Source organism: Fundulus heteroclitus, chromosome 11 (genome assembly GCF_011125445.2).
Source record: "Fundulus heteroclitus isolate FHET01 chromosome 11, MU-UCD_Fhet_4.1, whole genome shotgun sequence".
Taxonomy (NCBI): domain Eukaryota; kingdom Metazoa; phylum Chordata; class Actinopteri; order Cyprinodontiformes; family Fundulidae; genus Fundulus; species Fundulus heteroclitus.
Window position 1 is genome coordinate 9,537,651 of NC_046371.1, and position 18,717 is coordinate 9,556,367.

The following is an 18,717-nucleotide window of genomic DNA, read 5'->3' on the forward strand; positions in this document are numbered from 1 at the left end:
TTCCATACAGTTGAAGTTAGGGTTAGTTCACTGAATAGGAAAGAGAAAGCGAAACTGAGTCTGGCTGGCCAGGCTATAGACAGTCTGCACTGATCATTGTTGTCAGTTTCAGTGTAAAATCAAAAGTTAATTTTTATTTTTAGAGGTGAATTAGAAGGGGTAGATATGTGAAGTTATGTAAAATGTACACATTAAATAAGGAAGATGGAAGCGGGGTTTTCTTTTGTTAACCTCCGCAATAATAAAAATCAGTGTGTACACTGCCACCTACTGACCAACCAATGTAAGTACAGCACAGAAGAAATGTGTTCAGAATGAAAAAAATGAAAAAAGTTTAATCACAATATACAAAAAACGTGGATTGAAATATTTTATTGTAAATATGAATATATACATTTTCAATGAAAGAGGAAGATGTGGTTGGTGTAAATAAGCTTGATCTGGGTACTCTGTTCATCAGTTATGACGCCTAGCATCTCTGGCGGCAGATTTTAACAAATAGAGCTCTGTAGGACTTACCTGAAGGTAAAAGTCTTAACAGTTGGTGTGCATGATGTGTGGGGCCTAGAGAGATGCTAGTTACCCTTTGTTCTGACCCTAATCATGCATCACTGGTTGCATTTTAACAGCCAGTTTTTACCAGTACTTGTCCTATACTATTCTTGAACAATGTCGATCCAGTATACAGTAAATATAGCCTGTTAAATATAAAACATCAACATACAACATATGACGTACACAGAGATGGAGACGGTAGTGAAGCTAATACAAATGTCTAATGGAGTGAAACTAGTGATAATGAAAAGGAAAGATTGGATCCAACATGGAAAGAGAGTGGCACTGAAATGACTGCAAATCCTTGAGATTTCCCGTCTGAAATAGTTACAAACATTGGCAAGTCTTAAATAAGTTGAGCCCTGTGTATCCTTAGTCGTTCTCACAAAAATGACTTTATCATTACAAATATACATTTTTGAATATCAACAATCTCCCACCAATACAATTTCAGTCCAAGTTCAAACTGTCTATAGGCATATTGTAGTTTTTATACTTAGTTGACCTGTGATGAACTGGTGACCTTTCTTGGGTGTACCCCCTTATTACCCAATGACTGCAAGAGGTATACACCGGCCCCCTGGATTTGATGGACAGATGATATACTTGACTTAATACAATGCAGCTCTAGCATCAAAATAACTAATAAATAAAAAGAAACAACTAGGAGTATTCTTTTGTGTGTGTTTTCACAAATATAACAAACGTTTCTTTAGTCCCAAGGTATGTATTGAGAATCTGGGTTTAGTAATGACCCTTTTCAGCTTTGGTCAATCTAAAAAATCACATATTTCAAAATCACAGATGATTAAAAATAGTCCAGGTTTATTTCAGATGTGGAAATACCCTTTTAATTCAACACCAAATTGGAGTTTACAAATCCAATGACGCCTTTAACGGTTTTAGTAGTGTCCAGCTTACGCTACCACTCAATGCAAGTAAGGAAGAGAAAACCTGCTGGGGCACAGCTGACATACATTTTTTTTTCAAGTGCCGCATCATTTTACAGGAATATTTTCATCTAAACTTATATTGTTTTTAACCAAGGTTAAATAGTAGTGTTTGTTGGTGAATACTTATTTTAAAGTCTAAACGCCTGTTGTTAAACTGTGAAAAATGCGTTTAAAAAGCTTGTTTTGTCAGAAGATGACTGAAAACACACAAAAAATGAGAAATCGGGTACAGTAAGGTTACTGTAATACACACATCAAATTTTCAAATTAACTTCTTTAATTTTGTCTGAAAGACGAAAAACCTTTATGGTGACGCAGCAGAAATCTGTCGAAACGAGATTTCGACGGGAACGTGACTTACGTCTGACGTAGTCGTCACGTGGTAGCGTGAACAGAAACAAACATGGCGCCGCGAAAGTGAGGAAAAAAAATCTGCTGTGAGTGTTTTTAAACTGGAATTGCTGCACATTGCTGTTGCTTCGGTAGCTTTTAATTTACAATAAAAACTTACACAAAAGCGAATCAAGAGTTAATTCGTGCTTCCACGCGACAGTTATCTGTACAGAAAAACTGAGCCGACGAACTTTATTTGCGGCTTTAAGTGTCTCGTGTGTTTAGCTTGTTTCCATACCGACCGCCTTCTTCGCGTGCTGTCAGTTAATGTCCTGTTGTGCTTGACAGGACGGAGCTCTTCAAACATTAATTTGTCCGATTTGTTTGGTTACTTCAGGCCCCTCCTGACAGTCAGCGCTCAGGGCTCTATGATTCTTCACAGATGAGAGGAAGACGAGGACACTCTTCATCATCAGGTAACAGCTGCCGTGACTCCTGTTTAGTTTAAATGACTTGAGGAAAACCGCGATCAATATGACAGGAGCTCCTCTCCGGTTTCAGCATACAGTTGCATCTCGATATCTTTGAATATTTGGGAAAAGTGAATTTATCTCAGTAATTAAATTACGTTGAAAAAAAAAAGGAAACTTCACGGACTCAATACAAAGAGAGTGATAAATTTCAAGCATTTGTTTCTCAATTTAGACAAGGAAATGCTTGAAATGCTTTACCTACATCCCAGTCCTTGCATATGGTCATGAGATACAGATCATGACCCAAATAAATAGATACTGGATACATAAGGCTCTATGGCTTCTCTACAGTGGCTGTTAATGCCTTTGACTAAAAATAGGCTATATAAAAGTTTAGTTTTAGCACCTCTGAACATCTGCTTAGAAGTGTCACTACTGGTACATGGCATATGTTTGCTTTTTAATGCGTTGATGTCGGTAAGCTGCTTAATGCAGTATTGCTTTATTTTTTTAAGGGTGTTATCTTGTCTGTTGAGTATAGAAGAGTCTCAACTCTCTTGATTTAAAGGACGCTCATTTCTATTTTTACCTTGTAAAGATTTTTATTTAATTTCACAATAATGAAGAAGTAGTCTATGTTTCAAAAAGTTTGATATTTTTTTCTGAAATTTGTAGCTCTGGTTTAAATTCATTTAGAGTAAAGACTAAATATTATTTTGAACTGAAAAGGTCAGGGAGTCCTGCTCTGAAGCGCAGCTGCCTCTTATCTATGATGGGGATTAGGAGCTGTTTTCCAGTAGAGCTGTTGCTTCTCATGATCGAAAGAAGTCAGCTGAGTTGGTGCTTCTGCTTCTCTTTGGCAGTTATAGAGACACTTTACGCTGAGAGGAGACCACAAGTTAGACATAGAGCTAACCTGGAAGAAGATACATTTCCTGGACTAGAATTGGCATTTTATTTTGGCCGTCTAAGCTCTTTGTCTCCATTTCATTTGTAGAATCTATGAAAAATCCCAAATGCAAAACAGTTTGAATGACCGAATATTTCATTTAGGTTTAAAAGTTGTTATTTTTCAAGTTGGCTCTAAAAAGGGTTGGTTTCTGGGGTTAAACTAGAAAAATATTAGTATTTATGTTGGAGGACATCAAGATCTATTTTTATCACTCTGCTGAGTTCTCCTACTGTTCCTTAATCTTGCATTGTTTGTTGTCATTTCATCTTTTAACTTTTTTCTTCATAGTAGGTACACCTGGTGTGACATCATCCAGGGAAGACAGATCATCCACTATTACCGTATAACATAGAAAGGATTCCTGGATCAATGTGTGCTTCTATGCTTTTTGTGTCTCTGCTCTGTCTTCTCTAAGCCCCAGTGGGTCGAGGCAGATGAGCGTTCACACTGAGCCTGGTTCTGGTTCTGCTGGAGGTTTTTCCTCACTGTTAAAGGGGAGTTTTCCTCTCCACTGTCGCTTCATGCATGTCAATGTCAGCTTTATTTTTATAGCACATTTAATACAGTTGCCTCTGTCCAAAGTGTTGGACACAGTGACAACAAAACATAAATACATATAAAATAACAAACACACAACACAAAATAACAATAGTTAAAAATGCTAAAGTTCAAATACTAAAAACACTAAAAGAAAAATTATAAAACAATCTGCTCAGCTTGAGTTAAAAGCCTGCTCAGTATGAGGGATTGCTGCAAATCCATCAACAATGCAGACAACTCTCCCTGTGGCTCTACGCTCCATCAGGAGGAATGAATGCTGCTTGTCAAGACTTGATGCAACCTGTTGGGAAACAATTTGACCAGTCTGTATGATTTGATTGAGTTTGACTTTGTAAAGTGCCTTGAAATGACGTGTTGTGAATTGGCACTATATAAATTAAATTAGTTGAATTTAAATTTATTCTGTAAAGCAATTAACTTGAGAAAACACAGATAAAATGTTTTATTTGAAACATAATTGATGTGTAGTAGCTAACTGGCTGAACACATGATCATCTTGCTTTCTGCGCTCCTTTTGTTGCACAAGTTTAACCAGAATTCAACGTTCAAACAGAAACCAAGCCCACATAAACGTATATAGAGACCCTCCATCTTCATTTTCCTTCATGTCACAGCAACTCGGCAGCAGAGCAGGATGGCCCTGAGGAAGCAGCTGATCCAGAACATCTCCCCTGATAGCCAACAACAAGAGGACAACACACAGGAGGACGGAGCTTCTGCTGACACAGATAACACACAGGTAAATATTTTTAACACAATAACTTTAAATAGGTAAAATTTCTGTACTAAAATCCTAAAACCTGTCCACCGATTAGTCTACAGAAGAGTAAGTTTAATCTGGTTTGAAATGGAATCTGTTTTCAGGATGAGCTCTCATCTTTACTTTGGTCAACGTCATCAGCACAAGAAAATCGGCAGAAAGAGGGGGAGATCCACTCCAAACGGAAAGGTGAATAAACAAACAGTAATCAGGACCACGGACACAAGCAAAGATTTTAAATAAATAACCTTTCGAGGAGGCCCTGCTGCTCTCCATCAATCTTTACCGTTTCATTCAGTTAGATTAAAGGAGCATTAACTTATAATGACACCTAGTGTTTTAAATCGGAACAACACATACACAACAGCCTCTGCTGTTACCTCATCGGTCCATCGCTGCTGTCAAACCCCACTGACTTCTTACTTCCACAGGACAGGTCTATGATGTTCTATTCTGTTCCATTTCTGTTCCGCTTCTCTTACTGGCTTTCATGCTAGCACGCCGTTGAATACTGTTCAGTTTCTAAATGTTGGAACGTTTCGTTAAAAAACGTTCCTTCCAAAGAATAAATGCCTTCCTTCATGGCTGTTAGGTGAAGTGGGCCACTATAAAGTTATTGTTGCTGTGAACTCTCTGTTTTCTTTCCTATAGAAAGTACTTCAGGCTAACTTCTTGTGCTTATCTTTCTCAAAAGAAAGCACAGCTGGCACAGTACTTCTGCTTTTTTTCCCTATCCTGTAGAAAGTACCCCTGGCAGAAACTGCTCTTGACGCTACCCCTTTGTTTCTGTTCCATTAAATGTAACGTGGCACCAGTGCCGCCATTTTTTTTATTTTATTTTTTATTAGAAAGGTGTGTGTCATGGATGCTTCCCCTAGAAAGTACTCCTGGCCCAGTCCCCCTTCTTACACACTGTATAGACGTTTTTTTTTTGTTTGTTTTTTTAGGTCTCTCCTTTCCTCCTCAGAATTATTAATTGTTGCATGTTCTCCATGACATTCACCCTATGGCCGAGTTTTCATGTTTTGGACAGTTGACTTTCTTACCTAAAGGATGATTGAGTGTACATAAACACTTAAGAGCTGTTTATAAAACTAAGAAACATCTGACACAGCAGCACAGCTGGAATATTCCAAAAACGGAGGCGTAACTAAAACAATTATTCCGTTGACTTGTCTGTTTGCTCCTCAGAGATGACCGAGGAGGAGATGATGGACCTGGCCGTGCGACTGAGCAGACAGGAAGCCAGCAATACAGCACTGAAAAAGCAGCAGGAGAATGAGGATCTGATGAAAGCCATCCAGGAGAGCGTGAGTTCAGAGTTCACTTTATTCTCTGCAGAAATCCTGAAGAAACGGATCAGTTGTGCGGGTCATCTCTGCTGTTATTTAGGTGAAATAAAGATCAGCACATCTGAGCAGACAGTGGGATAAGTGCAGGACTTCTATGATTGTGTCCTTGCACAACGGCAAATTGGTGCATCTCAGCTCAGTGTGTTCCTATTTAGATGCAGATAGAAATCTGTTTGCTCTGTTGAAATCGATTCATCATGTTGAAATTAAGACTCTCCTTTCAACGACTTTCCAAGGTCAGAGGTAAAGCTTCTGCAGAGTCCCAAAACATCAGGTTAGACCAAAACCTGCATGGCCAGGATCCTAAAACTCTGATGTTCACACAAAAACACAAAAACAGGGCTTTATCAAATCTCAGTGTTGGTTGGCGTCTTCCGAAATAACTCCATGTAGACGAAAGGCCGAAATGCATAAAAATGTATTCATTTTCCAAGATATCCAGCTGCGCCTGGACGCGGCCTTAATCCAGAATTTTCTCTCTTGTAGATGGTCAACCAGGCACCAGCTTGTCTGAACTCTCCAAGTAAACCTCAGCTTGATGGCGCCCCCGTAAGTGCCGGCTCCCGACGGAAACTCGCATACTCCAACGGAGGGAAGGTGCCAGAGGAGGACTACACATCAGAGGGTGACATGAACTCAGGTGAGTCTGTGGAGTTGTGCCTCCTGCCGTTAGACCTTCTGCGTGACTAAAGTTGTTCCCAACCTAAACAAGAAAGACTTCTTCACAAAAGTCAGGATTGCTGATTGGCTGATATTGTGTGTTGTGGCGATGTTGGAACAGGACATGAAACTGTTGGCAGGAGTAAAAAGCGGAAAAGGGACACAGGCAGTCCTCTGCTGGAGATGCCAGATTTGTCACAGACTCAGAAGATCTCATCTCGGCGTTCTCCCTGCAGCCCTGAATCGTTCCCATCTCTTCTGGACTCTCCACAGGTCAGTCACAGTTTCTGTCTCTTTTCTAAATGCACACCAAGGAGGGGAGACAAAATCTGGTCCCTTTAAAGTGGACCAATTGTGGCAGGTATTTTTATTTTGCTATACAGTGCAGGTCACTGATTATGCATTCAGCTTCCTTATCATTGATTCCACACGACATCATTTAAAGTTTACTAGTTAGAAAGTGAGCCTCAAGGATAAAAAAAACCCCCCAGCAAAATAATATTCCCTTTCCGAACAGCAACATAAAATAACATAAAAAGTTTATCACAGTTATAAGAACACATCTAGTTAGAGCCTGTAATCTGTTTACATTTATCTAAATGCACGTTTCTGTAAATGAAGCCTCAAATCATAATTGCAAAATTAGCACCCTACTACCTCTGTTATCTGTGACCCATGAAGGAATGAGGACGTACCTCAGGACGACAGATGTAAATTAGCATCTATGCTATAATCTGGCTCATTTACAATCTGTACAAGAGTATATGATTGTTCATTAATGTGCACTGTCCTGATTAAATAAATAAGAATAGTTCACCTAAACTTTTGAATCATCCTTCTATTTTTTAATCTCTCTTGAACATGTGTACTCTTAGCCGGAGTGGCTAAATAGAAATTTCATCACGGTAACACGCTGACAATAAAGAATCTTTTAATCTTTCAATTACACTTTGTAAGAGGTAACAAAATCCAAAGAAAGGTTTATGTGACTTTTTTTGTTTTCTCTCTCGTTGGAAGCAGAGCTCCGACTCGACACATATCGATGACTCCCAGGCTCAGCTGTCTCCAGTTTTCCCGCTGACCGGCTCCAAAGCGGAGGTCCGTGTATACCGACTCAACCAGGATCTAGTGGAAACCTGCAAGAGCTCCGGGTTTGTCTTGTGTTCTCAGGACAGTTTGACTTTGACTCAAAATTCTGCTCAGCCCAGAAGCCCCATATTTCCCCAGAGTAACCGGGTGTCCTGTCCCAAAAGTCCTGTGTTCCCAGAAGATGACAAGGGACATGAAAGACAGTCGCAGTGGAGCCCCAAGATTGTTGGGAGTCCAGTTGTCAGCAGGACTGCTGAGTGTGAAATCTCTGCAGGGGCCTCTAAACAACCTCCCTGTGAAAACGCAGAGTTTTGCTTCTCCTCTCAGGAGAGTTTAAACCCCACGGTGGGGTCTTCACTCACCCAGAGCCCAGTCTTCCCTAAAAGTCCCTCAGATCAGTCGTTGCTCCATAAAGACCCCGACCGAGGACAGGTGGAGCAGAGCGATGAACGCTCAGGGAGCCCCGCGTTCGGTTTGACTGAACCACAGAGGACTGACCAGCCGGAAAACCCCACAGAGCTCCGAGCTTCTGAGCACGACCACAGTGCCCCCGACTGTAGGAAGGTGAGCTTTTATTTTCGCGTTTTATTCCAGGTTCAAGCAAAAAAAAAAAGGCTTCACTGTCAGGAAAGTAAGAGGAGAGAACACAGAATCTTTCTTTTCAACTATTTACGAGCTGCTGTTTTCACTGAGAATGGAGCATATACAGTATTACCAGAACTGTTTGTACTGCATCTAAAAGTTAAAACTGGTAAATGATTCAGCTTTTTAAAAGCTCAGTGTTGTACTCTGCAGGTTTTATCTGAGGAGAAGTAAATGTGTAGATGTTTAGAACAGGACAGAAATGGGACTTTTTAGTTCTAACCATCACAGCTGGAATAGAGAAGGTTTTGTCTGAAAAGCCCCTCAGTGACCGTTTTCTGACTACTTGTTCTTCAGCTGCAGTAGAAGCTAACCAATGTGACTAAGAATTAGCTGCTTCAAATGTACCTTTTCTACCCTATTTGAGCTGTTTTTGGTTTCCTGCATTTTTTGTCTAAAGGGCACAAAGTGCGACGGCTGTCAAACTGCTGAGCGCAACAAACATTCATCTAAGTCAGGTACAATGAAACGTCACTTCAGTTTTTATCAACAAACTATAAATTCAGCAGAGATTGACTCACAGCGGCTTCATGTTTTTCAGAAGAGCTGAATGAAAAACCTGAGGGCTGTAACTCTGCAGAGACCGAGCCGACGAGTGACACGACGCCGGTGTGGTCAGATCAGGATAAAGATGACGTTACGGTACAGAGACGTTCTGATTAAAGCTCCGTTGTTGTTGTTTTTTTGGTACTTTTATTGCTTTTGTTTCACCACATGTCCCCTTCGCTTTCTGCTGCTGTGAGCGTTAACGGCTGTGGTGAAAATGGGTTTTCATGGATAAATGATATCCTCCTGTCCTCATCACCGTTTGTGTGTGTGTGCTGCTGCAGCCAGCTGGTCCTCCTAGCCCGGTCTTCCCTGAAGAGAAAGCCGTTGTGCCGGGACTCAGCCAGCCTGGATCCTCCCCGAATCACTTGTCAGCAGATTCCCAAGAACCAGCTGGGCCAGACTGCAGGTGCATGGATCTCACATCACAGATTACAGGCTGTAACTAGAAATGTTCTTAAAACTGTGATAACAAACCTTCCATGTTATTTTGTGCATGTTGCTGTTCAGAAAGGGAGTATTGTACAGTTTTTGTCCTTGAGGCTCACTTTCTAACTAGTGAACTTTAAATTATGTTGTGTAGAAGTCAATGATAAGGAAGTTCAATGCATAATCAGTGACCTGCACTGTATAGCAAAACAAAAAATGCTAAACAGCGCTTATGATTCAAGGGTGTATTCATACCTGCCACAATTGGTCCACTTTTAATGGACCAGAGTTTGTTTCCCCTCCTTGGTCCGGACCTTTTTGTGCTGGTGTGAATAAGCTAAAGTGAACCCTGGTCTAGACCAAACAACCAAAACAAGACCCACTTTCGGAGGTCCCAGTCCTCTTCCAGGCACTCTGGTGTGGTTCGCTTCTGGTGCACCAATCCAAAAATAAAATGCCTCGAGACCTGCGTTGAATGAGCTGCTCTTGACTCTCACAATGATTTAGCAGCTGTAATAAGAGCACAAACATGCAAAACAGGAGCTGCACGCAGGATTTCCATAATAGTTTTCCTCCCTGTCTGGGTCTGTGCTGGTTCTCACACGAGTCTTTTCACTTGCAAAAAGTACAATGTGAAAGCAATCTGCACCAAACGCAAAAAAAATAAAGTACGCTTTTGGTCCAGACCAAACAAGCGGTCCAAAGGACTTTCCTGGTGTGAATAAACTCTCAGTTTTAAACTCACAATAAAGTCCAGCGGTGCTCCGTTGGTGTCCAGCAGAGGGCGTCTTGAACCAGAGCTGCTGAAAGCAAATAGCAGTGTGCAGCTTCACCTTTTACAAGAACTAGTTCTAAATTTCATATAAAAAGAGAATAATTACAATAACTTAGTTCACTGTTTTAAAGTTTGAGCTAAATTTGTTAATTTATGTAGTTTTCTCAAGGTAGAATCTCCTGAAATAAGTTGATATAAAAGTTAAACAGCAATCTTCTTTAAGCTGTCCGAGCAGCAACTGCAGCTTTACATTTACTGCCCGGCTTGTTTATGCTGGAGGGATTTCCAGAATTTGCAAACCAGTAGGTCAGGAATTTCTTTTTTTTTACGGGTCTGTCCTGTCGCATCGGACGGTTTGTTTTTTTTCCAAGTAAAACGTCTAAAACCTGCCACAGTTTGGCACAGAATTGAAACATGTACCTTCATGACAAACCTGAAAAGCATCCCTGGTCTTTCTGTTTCCAGCCTGAAATCCCAGGAAGGTGATCCAGGCTGCGACAAACATGTATCATCTGGAACCGTTTCTTCTTCTACGCCCACCAGCCGGCAGCAGGTTCACAGCCCGGGGCAGGAGCTCCATCCTGGGAGCAGACAGGAGGGTGCCTGCAGGGGCTCATCCCAACCCGGGGAACCGTCCGACAGCCAGACGATTCATTACTACTGGGGGGTTCCCTTCTGTCCAAGAGGCCTGGACCCAGACACATACACCCAGGTGATTCAGACTGAAAACAGAGTAACCAAGTGACGGCAACATGTTCAGAAATCTGATTCCCAGCTGGACAAACGCAGGATTTAAACTGTCAGTGATTATCCTTATATTTTATATCCAGATAAAAATCTCACCAACAATAAAACTGTCGACAAACGATAATGTTTTAATCAATAGTTTAAAAATCAGTGTAAAATGTTGAATGTTTGTTTGTTTTTGTCTAAGGTGATCGTGGCTCAGATGGAGGTTTATGAGAAGAGCCTGAAACAGGCTCAGAGGGGCCTGCTGAGGAAGGCTGAATGGGGGGAGGCCGTCCAGCCGCAGCCAGAGGTGAAACAATCAGCTTTGATTTTAAATTTCATTAACTGTTCCTCATGGTCCTCCAGACTGCTTCACAGTTAGTTATTAATTTGGATATACAGTGTTCGAAATGGCTGCAGTTTATCTTTACAAGTCTTTTTAATAGCTTTATTTTCAGTATACGAATTGTGAATGCTGCCGGTTCTATTCCAGGTCAAAAGTTGATCAAATTTGTTATGACTCTACAGAAGCAGAGGAATCTTAGGTTGTTTAAAACTCACACCATGTCTGTAAATGATTAAGTTATTTTACATCTGTGGTATAGTCATCTAACATCCATCTAACTGTGAACAGGTACTCCAGCCTAAGACCACGTTCAACAATTCCTCTGAATTTCTGCATTTTTGGCGTCACTCCATAAATTCTCTGTTAGATTAAGGATTGTGCCGATCATTTATTGGCAATAATGTTGTTTGTTTGGTGATGCTGCTCATTTACTGAGTGTTAGGGTTGTTGTCTTGTTGAAACACCCATTTTAAGGCCATTTAATTTTGGATCTTGGCCTCTTTGCACTCATCTCGGTACGACTGATCAACAAAAACTCGTAAAGTATTTGATATATTCATTCTGATCCATGAATCCTGATATGCAATAGATAATCCCAGCACTATAACGAGAAACACCCCCACATCATGATGCTGGAGCTACTCAGCTTGACCCAAAAGGCAAAATCTTGCTTTCATCAAAATGTTGCGACTTTTCTCAATTTGTTCTTTGGCAAATTGTAACTTCCTTAGAGTGTTGATTTTTAACAATGGGACTTTGGCAGCCAAGCTATTGTTTTCTATATCTGTCTCTATCCATCCTTCTCTGTCGCCATGGGTTCCCCAGCGGCTGTACATCAAATAAATCACAGATAAGATTTCTAAACCCATTTCTTGCCTTTTGTTTCCCTCCAGAAGTCCCCGTCTCCAGAGCCACCAGCCGAATCATCTCAGGCTTGCGTTCCTCGAAGGTAAAACTCATTCTTGGATGATTCATTCAGTAGGAAATGTTAAAGTTGGGTTGGTAACAGGGCTTGTAATGCTTGAATTAAGTCAAACTGAACTCAGATGAATTTCATATCCTCATATTTTAGTATATATTTGGCATTAAACGGTCCCTGCTCGGCGAACATCGTTAGTGGCATTAAGAAAAATTCACCTCTTAATGATGAAAATCTAATGAATCTGATGTTCATTAGACATTAAGGTCTAATGATGATTTTCTTTGTCTCATTTGCGCGAGTTCATCGATTTCTGAGAGTAAGGATTGCTTAACAGGTTTGAGTCTTTTTCAGTCGCTCCTCTGATCCGTTTGGTTCCGTTTGTCAGGAGAGGCCTCAGACTGAGAGGCAGCAAACGGAGCAAAGCTGCTGATTTTCTTCCAGATGAGGAGGAGGAGAAGAAAGACGAAGAGCAGCAGCAAGAAAAGGAAGAGGAGAAGGAGGGCGATCAAGTACAGACAGATACTGACGACTGTGAGGTTTGTCCAGGTATATAAGTTTCATTTTCTGGGTCTAACTCTCCTCTTTGCACTGATCTGAGCGGCTGACTTTAACACATTTCTCCTTTTTGTAACAGAAACTCAACTGAGCGACAACGGCAGCACAAAATTCCTTAGCTTGGACGCTGATGCTGAAACAAAGGTCAGATCCCTGCTGAAAGTTGAAATTATTACTGTACTTGGGTTAAGTATTAACATTACCTGTCCCTTTACTGGCCAATCCAGTAACTATTGAAGGTGATATAAGCATAATACGGCATTCACTTATTTTATGAGTGAATTTATGGAAACCAGTCATATGGACTTTAAACAGGAATAAAACCAGACTTGTACCAGTTAAAGTTCTGAAGATGATCATTAATCAGCATCATTGTTTGCTTCAGCTTTGACATCAACACGTTGCACACAGAGTAATATATTTCAAGCATTTCCATTCATTCTGGTGGCTTACAGGTAAATAAACACCTTGATTTAGTTTCCCAGAAAAGTAGAAAATAGCATAAGATAAATGTGTTTTAACTCAAATGTTAAACTATGACCTACACAAAAAGGGGGTGTGGTTCTTGCCCAGCAGACAGTCACTAACACCTTCCACAAGGAAGGCGAGCTTTAAGCCATCTGACTGGTCATAGAGGGCTGTGTTCAGGCAGAATCATGGAAAGTTGAGTGGAAGGAAACGTAGTGGCTTAATATTTTCATCTGTTTGCAGTCAGATTTATTTTATCAGCAGCCCATTAATCCTTCCACCAAGAAATCAGGGTTTTTGCTTCATTAATACTTGGCTCCACCTGCTATTCACACTTCAAAATGAAGAGACCAGAACATAAAAATATCAATATTTTTCAATGATTTAAACATATGCATGTTTAAATGTAAATAATGTTAAGTCTCATTGATTCTGTTGTCATTATTGTGACAAAGCCAGACCTGAATCTTGAATCAGCTTCATGGCGTGCTCCGAAGGCGCAGGGGTAGTGAGCAAGACCTTAGTCCTCGGTGCGACAGACCCGGGTTTGATTCTGTCCTGAGGTCTCTTACCGCATGTCTTCCACTTTCTCTCAAACCAACTTTCCTGTCAGCGTTCTTTGGAAAAAAAATGAGCCGCTAGTGCTGCAAAAAAACAACAACAACATATAAAAACATCCCTAAAAACCTGTGATTGATTAATCTGAAGCTCTATTAAGTTTCTGCCTCTGAATTAGTTATTACAGAACCAACCCAACAGGAGCTTTGATGTTGCAACAATAACCAAGTTTGTCCTATAATAATTTTCTTTTCTCTTGTTTTTCTCTGATCTCCTCACAGCCTCAACAGAAAGGTCCTGAACTGCCTGAGATTACGATGATTCTCAGAGACGATTCTCCGACCAGAGGCGAGCCGCAGGAGCTGGAGCAAAGAATAAAAAGTAAAAAAAAAAAAATGAAATCAAATCCATTTGACCTCCTGGGTTTATGTGTAATTATATGAATTTACTCCCAGAGGTGAATTTATGTGTGATTCTTTTTAGCCACGGCAGATTCAAAGACGAAGGAGGATGTTTCAGGCTGCAGGGAAGATGCTGGAGGACAGCCTGCAGGAGAGGTGGAGACCGTAAAGGAGAACAGGAGGGATCCAGATGTGGAGGAGATGGAAAGCAGAGGTCTTCAAAGATCAGACTCTCCTGAACTGGAAGCGGCCGTCGTCCCCCACAGCCCCGAAACCTCCGTCGACTGCCCCATCTGTCAGGGCTCGTTTCCTGCCAGCGAGATCGAGATGCACGCGGCGTACTGTGAGGGAGAGGTGGCCATGGTGAGCCAGAGGGGGCCTGAAAGCCAACATTTCCAAGGTGACGCAGATATCAGTCCTCCACCACGCTGAGTAGTTTCACTGCTGAACCGATAAACGGCATTCCTACACAGAATCTGCTTTTAATTACAGGGTTTCCCGCAGCGCTATCTTGGCGAGGCGGCCGCCTCGCCAAACTCAGGCTACCGCCTCGCCAACATTCCAAAAAAAAAAAAAAAAAAACGAACTCATGCTTGCATGTTAATGTGACGTTAACACGGGTTTTTTGTTGTTGCTTTTGCGCGCGTGTGAGGGAAAAAACACATGGATACCCCCCCCCCCCCCCCCCCGCGCGCGCGCAAAACTTGTGGAAGGGTCTCCTGCATTAAAATCCTACCTGTGTGCAAGTTTTAGTGACTTGCTGCGACGACTTTTGAACACTTTCTAAACAGCACTGGGGTAATGTGAAGGATTCAGAGATATATTGTGCTCTCTGTCCTCTTTGTTTACAGATTCAGTGAAACCTCGCAGGAAGAGGATGAGGAAAACAGAGGCAGCGTCAGAGGAAACAGCTCACCCTTCTGATGACTGCAGGTCTGATTTGAGGATTGCAGATTAAAATTTCAGTCTTTTTTTTTTTTTTTACTACATATCGGCCTGTAAATTCGACATCTATACTGGGATCATATGAAGCTGGTCTCGTTCTAAAGAGCCACTTTAGATTTTCAGTAATGCTGATTATTTGCTTTACAGGAGCCAGGAGAAATGTTTCATCTGTCAGAAATCTGTTCCGCTAAAAGACTTTAGCCGACACACGGAGCTCTGCTTTCAGCGTGGGACAGCAAAGAGGGCAGCAGTAAGCCAAAAAATAAAATAAAAACAGCTTTATTCACACAATAAAATATGGTGGTGATAAAAACTGTGTTTAACTCTTCTTTTTTTCCCCCCCTCCTGCAAACACCAGAAGGGAAATCTGCTGTCTGCTCTGGAGCGAACCGAGAGCAGGGACTCAGGTCAGTGGTTTTTAAACCCACTTGTTTTTTCTTCTGCATTTCCACACACTTGTATTTGATTGGATTTCCACTCACTTCTCTCCTAAATGAAGCTTTAGAAAGAATCATTTTATTTTAAATGGGCTTAACAGTGTTTACATGCATTTTGGTAAAGCTTTGCACTGATTTTGGTCTCGCTGATGCATTACGCGAGGAAATAAAGGGATGTTGTGGTTGGACTGCGGAATAAAACACCAGTATTAGGTCCTTCATTAATTCTCTGAAGGAGTTGGTGATTTAGGTTTTCTGCTGTCAGCTGTCAAAAGTGTGATGATGTTAGTTTTACTGCTGCAAGTGGAGGTTTTGAAGATGAGTGCATTTCCTTGGTTGGATCACTAGAGGGCCTTGAGGCTGAACTGTTCCTATCTCTTGTTCTGAATCAAAATATTAAATAAAAATATAAACTTTGTATATGTTTGTATAGCTTCCCATGACTCTTATCAGTGCTTTTCTATTTTTCAAAATAACTACAGGGACACAACATGGGGGAGTGGTTAGAGCGGCACGTTTGTGTCCTGTGAAGGCTGCAGGAAGGGTTTAGCTCCCTAAGGGACGGTTTAACGCATAAACAAATTTCCCCTCTCTGGGACTATTAGCGACATATTTAAGTTAGGCAGCATACCAGGTTTTACACTTTCTGTACAAACAAGAGTAAATCAAACGTGAACAGTTAGTTTCATTATAATTTGTGAGATTTCCATTTTTAATATAATATATATGTAATGGAGAAAATGGCTTTTACTCTAAGACAAGAAGTGAACAATTTTTTTCTCCTTTGAAAATCCCTGGAACAAATAAATTGCACCTTCTAGATATGATTTCCTTTAAGCCTACGCACTCCAGTATGTACATTATTACTGAGCAAACCAAGAAATGGCTTCTAACGACCAGGACAGTGACGGTGGGTCATTTGTGATTTGTATCTGACTGAGAACGCTCCTAGCAGGATGGGCCTCTATGTCCTTAAAAACAGCTTCGCATCAACTGCAGGTTGCTCAGTGTGAGCCACCAGAACTGACAAAGACTCCTGGATTAGTGCTGAAACGTTTTCAGAAAGAACTGAACAAAAGTCCGGTTTCCTTCGATTTAAGCCTGTTTGCTGCTGCGATGACCCGGATAACTGAGAATTTGCAACTTCACCAGCCTGGAAAACCTGAAGCCCTTAAACTGGTTCCTGTGTTGTCTTCAGGCCCATTGTTATGTCTCCGTTTCCTCCTGCATGGAATCTGTTATCAAGACAACAGAGCAGCTTTGACCTTGTCTTCAGAACAGAAATCTGCTCATTTCCAGGAAAATAAAAGAGCATCCAGAAACGTCTGCAGGTTGAACTGCTCTGAGAAAGACCGAAGCATGTTGGACGTGTTCGTCAGTCTGGTCTTCAAAGCCCAACCTGAGAACTTAAGAAAAGGGAGAAGCTGCAAACCGTCAGCGGCTAGTTGATTACAGGTCCACTGAAACATTCTGAAGCACAAACATCAGATTCAGTGTCTTCAGAACCTTGTGTTATTTTTTCTGGGACTCAATAATTAAACCCGAGTTTGAAGAAAGCTGCAGGGAAACCGAGGATCAGTATTAAAAGTTCCCTCTCAGGCGGGTTGACGCATCCTTGATTCTCGACACAAGCTTTTAACTTTAAAGTGTTTTTCATCTTCAGAAATAAACTCTGGTCTCATGTTTTACTGATTTCACAGGTGCTGGACCGTCCGGATCCAAAGTCCAACCAGAGTAAGATTTACTCCCCTAACCCTCCATCTGAGCTCCACTCCTGCCTATAATCTGTTCTGATTCATCATTTCTGAACTTTGAATGTCTTACGTGCTTTTATAAAAAAAAAACAACAACAAGGAGTTGAGTGAAGGTTTCCGTTTTTTAACCCAGGGTCTTAAAAAGTTCTGAATACGTCCAGATTTTCTATCTCAAAATATCGTTCATCTTTAGTTACATCTTAAAATTTGTACATTCATTCATGTTTTTTTTTTGTTTCCTTATTAATTATTAAGTGACTACACTTACAATAATTGGGAAAAATGCCGTAAGCCTTTACTTGGTGAGCATCTTGAGGTCATAGTAAGTGTTAAATGTAATTATTTAAATTATTTTATTTACAGTGAAGCTTGAGGAGACCAAACAAAAACATCTGCAAATAAATGTGCAAAAAATCCTGATTAAATTGATATTTTCCATAGTTAATCCAGACATTCGTTTAGCAGAGTCTCTATTCATAGTTCTTCAGGTTTAGCGAAGGTCTTTTTTGTTTTTCTAGCTTTGTCGCTCTGTTTCAGTATGTTGACCTGATCATGACAGCATGTTGGGCAGTGTGTCTCAAACCTTTGAAGATACTTGAGTAAAAATTGGTGCTATTGTCGTTTTTTTCTTTGACCCAACCCCGGTTCATCCCTAGAGTTTTTTCTCAGCCTTTTCTGCCTGAATGATTTGGAGTCAAGCAGCTGTGTGTGTGTGTTTGTGTCTGACTTTCAGAGCGGTCATCGATCTGCGGGACGACGACGACGATGATGAAGAAGTTTCAGCGTACAGGATCAGCGACTCTCCCATCAGGTCATTCACTCCCATCTCTGAGGCCACTGGATGCCTTATCGACTTCAGGAAACAGCAGCGCACCAAGAAGCCGAGTCAAAGACGAAGATGACGTCGTGAAGGGATGAGATGAAGCCTTCAAGATGTTTATTTAAACAAACCGAGCACTTGAACATTTTAGAGGAAACTTGTCTTTGACTCTGTTGAAACCACTACCGGTGGCCGATGTCAAACTACCTCCTCCTTTGTATAAACATTCCCTTTGTTACTGTAATCCTGCTTTTATTTACATTTAATGTCTTAATCAAAGACATCTGCTTTAAAATAAAATTTGGTTTTCTCTCTAAAACAGCCAGACGGGGCTGCAGTGCCTCCTACTGTCAGAATAAATTATTACACACCTGCATACAACGAATCCGACCCTAACAGTGAGAGTAGAGCTCAACTGCACATTAGTTTAGACCTGGGAAGTCCAAAGTGTGTACCGGGGGCCGTTTGTGGCCCCTGTGCTGACTTTGTGTGGCCCTCCAACTGAATTTCAAGAGAGATTTAGCCTATCAGCTCTGGTCGTTTTTTGCAGATGGAAACTTTTTAATTTTAATTAGGGTAAATTTTGTTATTGAAAACTTAAAATCTTACTATTGAAGGTTCGGTACAACACAAAACATTTGTCTTTCAATAAGCAGATTTTTTACATTTGCTTTAATTTCATAGTAAATAGGATGACTTTTA

General features: G+C 40.9%; 1 protein-coding gene across 3 annotated transcripts; it reads left to right on the forward strand.

Moving 5' to 3' along the window:
- The first annotated feature begins 1,855 nt into the window (after positions 1-1,855).
- uimc1 (ubiquitin interaction motif containing 1) lies at positions 1,856-18,391 on the forward strand. Of its 3 annotated transcripts, none has more exons than XM_036142808.1 (23): positions 1,856-1,945; positions 2,239-2,317; positions 4,442-4,566; positions 4,692-4,776; positions 5,779-5,897; positions 6,426-6,579; positions 6,721-6,872; positions 7,620-8,252; positions 8,731-8,788; positions 8,872-8,972; positions 9,161-9,285; positions 10,546-10,792; positions 11,015-11,119; positions 12,049-12,104; positions 12,463-12,623; positions 12,712-12,776; positions 13,940-14,039; positions 14,142-14,459; positions 14,911-14,992; positions 15,152-15,254; positions 15,363-15,411; positions 17,142-17,175; positions 17,929-18,391. In XM_036142808.1, the coding sequence occupies exons 2-23, from the start codon at positions 2,284-2,286 to the stop codon at positions 18,095-18,097; spliced, it is 3,075 nt and encodes a 1,024-aa protein (XP_035998701.1). In that variant the 5' UTR covers positions 1,856-1,945; positions 2,239-2,283; the 3' UTR covers positions 18,098-18,391. The 3 variants fall into 3 exon arrangements, with proteins under 3 accessions (XP_035998701.1, XP_035998703.1, XP_035998702.1); XM_036142810.1 differs by having other exon boundaries at positions 12,052-12,104; XM_036142809.1 differs by having other exon boundaries at positions 4,442-4,561; positions 4,690-4,776.
- Positions 18,392-18,717: the final 326 nt, after the last annotated feature.